This window comes from Pteropus vampyrus, unplaced genomic scaffold (assembly GCF_000151845.1).
Source record: "Pteropus vampyrus isolate Shadow unplaced genomic scaffold, Pvam_2.0 Scaffold6, whole genome shotgun sequence".
Lineage (NCBI taxonomy): Eukaryota > Metazoa > Chordata > Mammalia > Chiroptera > Pteropodidae > Pteropus > Pteropus vampyrus.
Genome location: NW_011888787.1, coordinates 8810396 through 8817911, shown reverse-complemented (window position 1 = coordinate 8817911; position 7516 = coordinate 8810396). Strand labels below are relative to the sequence as shown.

The 7516-nt window shown below is 35.0% G+C and overlaps 1 protein-coding gene across 2 annotated transcripts in view; it reads right to left on the bottom strand.

The window, feature by feature from the left end:
- Positions 1–808: 808 nt before the first annotated feature.
- The window catches only part of TAF13 (TATA-box binding protein associated factor 13), a 7232-nt gene continuing 524 nt past the window's right edge, over positions 809–7516 (bottom strand). For both annotated transcript variants that reach the window (XM_011367945.2, XM_011367954.2), the window contains exons 2-4: positions 6676–6754; positions 3014–3111; positions 809–2093 (exon numbers count right to left, since the gene is read on the bottom strand). In XM_011367945.2, the coding sequence (XP_011366247.1) occupies positions 1923–2093; positions 3014–3111; positions 6676–6754 (348 nt within the window). In that variant the 3' untranslated portion in view covers positions 809–1922. The remainder of the gene's footprint in view (positions 2094–3013; positions 3112–6675; positions 6755–7516) is intronic.

The window sequence follows — 7516 nt, the reverse complement described above, 5'->3', positions numbered from 1 at the left end:
TGCTACTTTTAAGTTCTATCACTTGCCACCTAAAAGTCTAATGTGAAGTCCCACAAAAAAACTCCTTACATGGCCAGGGTCATTAGCAAAATAGTAAGACTAATAGCACTGCTACAGACTAAATCTTGTTCCCCTAAAATTTGTATTTTGAGGTCCTAACCCCTCATCTGACTATACTGGAGACAGGGCCTGTAAAGAGGTGATTAAGGTTAAATGAGATCATAAGGATGGACCCCGGTGCAACAGAAATGCTTCCCTTTTAAGAAGAGAAAGAGACAACAAAGCTCTCTCAGCCATGTGAGGACACAGGGAGAAGGCAGTTGTCTGCAATACAGGAAGAGTCCTCACCAGAACCTGGCCATGCTGGCACCATGATCTTGGACTTCTAGCCTCCAGGACTATGAGAAAATAAATATGTTGTTCAAGCTGTCCAGCCTACAATATTTTGTTATGGCAGCCCAAGCAGACTAATACAGGCACTCAGTATAACTTTCCTACTACCAGTTACTACCAGTTCCTTCTTCAGAAGTAAACCCCGATTAGCAAAAATAGTGATATATTAATCTTTTATTATTCCACTCCTATTCTTGATTTCAGTTTAGACTGGCATGACTTTTCAGGTGGTTTTTACTTTTTAAAAAATAACAAAAGGATTAGCCCAGCTATCTTGAATTTCACTATCAATTCAAGGGCATTATAATATATTAAAAGTTCTTAGATTAAGCAGCTTGAATTATATTGCCAATAACGGAGAAAGAAAAGATGATAAATCAAAGTGGAAAAAAAAAAGAAAAATCACATAGTCAAATTCAAGTATAAATCTTTAATTTTTCATGCTTTATTCCTTATATCAATAGGTTAAGAAAGTAAAATCTTCCTAAGTACTGATTTATAGTTAATGTTTGGAGGTGGCACACAAGACATTCTGCTTCACAAAGAGTAATATTCAGTGATCTCTTTAAATTCAATTTTAATCCTTATTTTAAACTAAGTGCAATAATTTAATACCATAAGCTAAATACACACAAAACCTGTATATCCTGAACTACAAAACTGGTTTCCACAGTCACATACGGTTTTAGGCAAGTACACATTTCCATAAAGAACAAGTACTAACAAATATGTCAATAAAACACTGCCCTAAATGCTTATCCTGCCATCAGCTTTTTAAGTAATGCCATTCCTGCTACTATAAGTATTTATTTTTAGACGCTGTAATCTAACTTGGGGAAATGAGTTCTCTTAAAACTTGACAAACAGTATATTTTAAACCCAAAAGGTTTTAAATTAAAGCCTTCCTTCCCACACACAAGCATTCACATGAAATTTTTAGTTTCTCCCCTGCCAAAATCACTCCTTATCTAAAGAACAGCATATTAAAACAAATTACCTTAAGACAGATAAACACTCCTACAAGACTGTATTCTCTTATATCTTTTCCTTAAAAGAAACACAAACCAGTTTACTATCTTTTATAACCTCTGAGACTACTGTAGTTTAAAAACTTCAGAGTAAATGAAACACCTGTCTTAGCTACCATAAAGTCAAAGGTGCCATTTAGATTTCACATATTAAACAGCTATAGTATAGCCTACAATGGCACAAATACACCTGATACACAAATAATACTTCATCATTTAGACAGTCACAAGTCAGAAGGTAGTACATAGTTTGCAAGGTCCTTCAACTTACATGTGGTCATTAAAACCCAGTAAGTAATTCAGGAATGGTAATATAATAGCAGGCAATTAAAGGCTCAAATAGCATCCTAAAATCGAAGACATGAAGATAAAGGTGAGAAACCTGGTGTTTTCTCCATCTTTCACTTATATGGCTAGATAGCAGGACCTTATTATAGAAAATATACATACAGCACATGGTTTCCCCAGAAGATAATGAAGCTTCCGAAAGTACAAAAGGTGTCAAGAGCCGTAGTTTGCTTCATCAAATGCTTTTCTAGCTCGTTTCAATTCTTCATTCATAGTAAGCAAGTCTTTAACCCTAGCAAACTTCCTTGGGTCCTTTCGAATCAAGAAAACGATATCTTCAACTTGCACTCGCCCTTGTCTTCCAATTGACATTGCTTTGTGAGTCTATTACAAAGAAACATTAAATTCAATTAACTTTTTTAAAAAATCTAACATGTTACTTTTTTAATCTGCACTTATTTAATGCTGGTGAGTCTGAAGCTTTTCTCTTTTAGTATAGCTATTCATTTGTGAGTTTTCTTTCTATTTATGTCCTCTGTCCACTTTCTACTGTTATTAGCAATGTTTCTCTTAATGCTTTGTAGACATTTTTTAATATTAAAGACATGAAAACCATCAAATTTATTGATGTTTCTTTTGTTTTTGATGTATGCAGTTTTTGCCTTCATTTGTATAAAATAATTTTTTAATTTCTTTGTAACCACCAATTTCATTTAAGCTTTGTATCTACCTCAATAGCCAATAAATATTTGTGGGTTTTCTTAAAATCAAATCTCATCCCCTATCATTATATATTTATCCTGTGCCAAATAAAAAAAAAAGGTTCATCATAGATTATTTCTAATGACTAAAAAAAGGGAAACTAAATATTAAGGCATTAAGTAAACAAATTTGAGCGTATCCATTCAATTACTATTATGAAACCATAATAGTAATAGAGTATTACACAATGACATGGGGAAAATGTTCTAGACTTACATAAATGTAAAAGTAGATTATAAGACTGTATATATGATTTCAACTTTATAGTTTAAAAATATATGAAAAGACAAAATATTCACCAAAATCTTAGCATTAGTTGTCTCTTGTATGTATACATATATGTATATATGTACATATATATGTGTGTATATATATATAATCTTTCTTTTTAATGATAAATAGTAACCAACAACTTCCATAAAATAGGCACTCAAATGGATAGCTTATTTCAAAAGGATGCCATAGTTCTAGTCTTATCTAAAAGTTAGAATTTCAAATTTATTCCTCAATTAACTATGACCAATTAAAAAAAAAAATCTTACCATTTCAGTGATGAACTCTATGACAAGGTCTTCGAGAATATCCACTGACTCAGTATAAGGATTCTGGTCATCCCCAAACCCATACATCATACATCGTACTGTAAAAGGAACAGTCATTTTGTCTTAAATAAATTTAACATTTGATCAAGACTTTTTTCAAATTAGAATTAAACCAGGTTGTAGAAGATATTGGTATAAAAATATATTTATGTTGTATTTGTTTCCAAGTATGATTTTGGTGTAAAAGGTTTAACCACAATCTCATAACCAACTGTTCCTGATAGGTAAAAACTCCCCTTCCCTCCCAGCTACTGAACCCTGACACCTATATTCTTTTCCTAACCTCTATCATCCACTCACCAACAACCCCAGAATACCTTTAAATAGGCAGGGACAGGATGAATGGCAATGGCTTCGCCTTTACTGGGAGTGTGTGTGTGTGTCAGCATTGGAAAACAGAAGACAAAATTCTTTCTCACAGTACCAAAAGGAAAAGGACATGAGAGAAAGCGATCCAATTCCCTTCTAATAGGACCAGGGTAATCAAAAGGAGACAGCAAAGGGCTCACTATACAGAATATTGACATTTCATTCCCTAGATCAATGCAAATGCCAGCAAAGCCCTTTCAGGCTTCATCTGAAGGAACCATAAAAAGTACAAAAGAGAAGACAAGTCTAATACAGAGTAACCTAAGTAACTGCTAAAAGCTAAAACTTACATAACCCTTACTATATGCCAGGTACTGTTTTAAGCCCTTCACATATATAAGTCATTTACTCCTCATAACAATCCTTTGAAGTTGATACTATTATTAACCCCATTCTATGTAGATGAAAAAATTGAGGCACCAAGTTAAGCGACTTACCCAAAGTCACACAGATAGTTAGAGATTGAACCTGAATTTGAACCCGGCTGATCTGGCTCCAGTCTATACTCCTACCCACAACAGTAGTAGTACATGTTTTGGAAGTTTAAGACAGATAATATCCACATAGATTCTTGTCCTATAGCCTATAAATTCCCAGTTAGTTCATGGACATGCTTCAAGAAGTCCTTGAACCCTCCTGAAATTATATGCAAAATTTTTATACATTTGTGTGTGTCCATTTTTCTGGGAAGAAGAATCAACTCTTACCAGATTCTCGAAGGGGTATATAAATGTTAAGAAACTCTGTCATACATTGGAAATTTTTGTATCTTCATCTGAGTGGTGGTTACAAGTATATGCATATATGTAAAACACATCAAACTGTTCACTTAAGACTAATACAATTTACTGTAAGTTTTACAATTTAAAAAATAGAAGGAACTCTTTGAATACTTCTAAAGGCAAGAATGAGTACATTAAGAATAATTCCTATTTAGGAGAAGCAAAAGCTGGTAGAACTGAAAAGAGAAGAAAGTAGTTCAGGCCTAGGGAAGAAAAGAAAAGGGTGACTTGGAAGTTAGCCTGGGATAGAGGTATTCCTAGGGTTTATACAGGCAAAAGCCTTGAGGTCCAGATACAGGAGAAAACATACAAGAGCCAATATTCTCTTTCTCTCATTCTTTTGGATTCTGAAAAATTTTTGCTTTTTTCTCTTTGAGATAATTTCAGACGTAAAGAGGACTTGCAAAAATAATGCAGAATTCCCAAATCCCTATGTCCAGCTTCCCCTTATGTTAACATTTTACATAACCATGGACATTTACCAAAACTAAGAAACGAACACTGCTACAAGTACAGAACTTATTCAGATCGTAAGTTTTCCCACTAATGTCCTTTTTCTGTTCCAGGATCCCACACTATTTAACTGTCATGCCTCCTTAGTTTCTTCTGATTAGTGACAGTTCATCAGACATTGTTCATCTTTCATGACCTTGACACTTCTGAATACTAGTCAGTTATCTTGTAGAATGTCCCTCGATTTGGATTTATCTGATGTTTTCTCATTAGATCATGGTTATGCATTACCAGAAAGGGTACCACAGAAGTGATGTGCCCTCATAATGCATCGTATCAGAGTATATGATGTCAACATATGTCACTAGTGATATTAACTTTGATGACTAAAGTAATGTCTGCCAGGATCCTCCACTGTAGGCTTATTATTTTTCCTTCAACATTTTGAGGAAGAGACAATATCATTAACATTTTGATGGGTAGAATTCACCAGCAGGGAAATACATTTCACTGGAAAAGGAAAACATATTAAATAGGAAGTATATAAACTGTATTTGATTAAAGAGTCTGTGAAGACATAAACAAATACCAATGAATTCTTTGAAACTTACTGTTAGCAAAAAAAAGTGTTTTTTAAGTTTTAAGAGAACAGGTCTTGGTCAGCAACATATATTAAGATTCAAGTAACAAACAAACAGAGATTCATGGACATGGACAATAGACGTAGTTACAAGAGGGTGGGGTGGAGGGGGGAGAGGGTAAGTAGAAGGGGCAAAAGGGGTCAAATATATGGTGACAGAAAGAAATCTGTGAGCAGTGAACACACAATGCAATGCAATATATATATATATATATATATATATATATATATATATATATATATATATATATATGCCTTACTGTTGAATGGATTTCGTTAACCAATGTCACCATAATGAAAATTTATATGTATATCACACACACACACAAAAGATTCAAGTAAGATAAGGAGAAGGCTGTGACGATCCCAAATTTTTGTCAGCACAAAAATAAAGCAATCCAAGTAGAACAAAGGTTTCTGCTAAAGGTTTCCAACAATGCAAGCATCACTCCGGGGTGCTCTTGTGTAGAAACCCCCTTTGTATGCTGACATAAGATGTAAAACCATGTACAAATGGAGTAAATGGCATCAGAGATGGAATAAAGAGTAGTCAGCTTTAGGTGAGGAATTGACACATGAAGGAGAATCTGAGTGGTTAAAAAAAGAAAAAAATGACTGGTTTCAAGAGCATCTGGGAATTGCTTACATCTAACTCAACATCAATAAACCAGGTAACCAAGTGTTGCCCCATCTGTCATACTCAACCATAACTATATGTAATGGCCCAGGACTGGGAGATGGGGAGCACATTCTCATGGTGCCTTTCAGGAGTTGGCCTACACCATCAGTAGTAGCAACAGCATTCCCTCTTGCTGCTGACAAAAAGGGTCGAACTGGTCTACTGAGGGAGCAGAATAGAGGATCGATACATTATAATCTCTATGCTACTGTAACACCTCACACTTTTACCACCTTCTTGTCTTATCTTTTGCCTTCCTCCAAAGCTCCAACTTAATTCCTATCCTTGGCACCTGTTCTAGGATCCATCCTAACTTCTGACTTACAGTCAAAGGAATCCCTGCTCCTACGGCTACAAAGATATAGGACAGGAAAAGTAAAAGAAGTCTGTTCTTAGGCTCTAAATGGAAACACTGATCATATTTCTTCATTTAATAAAAATGTACATATGTATGTGCATATATATACACACTTTTTTTTATATTTATACACACATATATAAATGTAAAAATTGGGGTTAGCATCATTACCAGCTACGATTTGCAAGTTAAACAAAATATTATAGGCAAGTCTGAGAATACTGTCTCTACAGGGAAATACATTCGGAATAAAATTACTTTGAATGCACATGTCCACAACTTTTTATCATCTATAATAAAATCATTGTATATATTACTTACACTCTTTAGAAAAAAGTCTCTTTCTTTTACCCTGTCCACCTTCTGCACCTCCTCCAATTTCTTCATTTTCTTCCTCAAACTAGAAGTGAAAATGTATACATAGAAATGTCGAGTAATTGCACCGCATTTAATTTTTTAATAATTAATACCCCTCCCCCCGCCATTTTCAACAATGATATGCTGGAAAGCCTAAAGCAGCATTTTAGGGCCTTGAAGCCTATATATTAGTCCAATCTCTGATTCACGCAGGAATGGCTTCTACACTGTTCCCAACAAATAATTCTACTGCCTGTCCTGGAAGAATTCCAATGACCATATATTTTTTTTAACCAACTAAGTTGGCCTGCTAGACAGTTTTACTATTAGAAGAGTTGGTGTTGAATCAAAGCGAGCTAAACTATACAATGCTAGGAACTTTCCTTAAGTATGCCTTAATCCCTTTTTGTGACAAGAAAACCGAACCTCAATTAAATAACAGGCTCACATATAATAACAGGAAAATACAGATTTTGAAATGCAGGCTCCCTGACTTTCGGTCCATACTTTACAGTAAGTATATAGTTCTGTTAGCAGTTAAACTGTTGGTTCATAATGAGCGCTAATAATTATTAGCTTTGACCTCTGGTGATTCTCTAGGCGTTACAAAGGGTGTGTGGCCGATATGGACCAAGAGCAAAGGAGAAGGCGCCACTTTCCTATTCTTCCTTCACGTCCTGCCCCACGTACTAAAAAGATGAATCGAAGGGAAAGGCTAGCACCGCGGGTAGTTCCCGACTCTCTCCGCTGAACTCACTAAGGAAAACAGACCCGATTCCGAACTCGGCCTCCGCTACTGTACCCG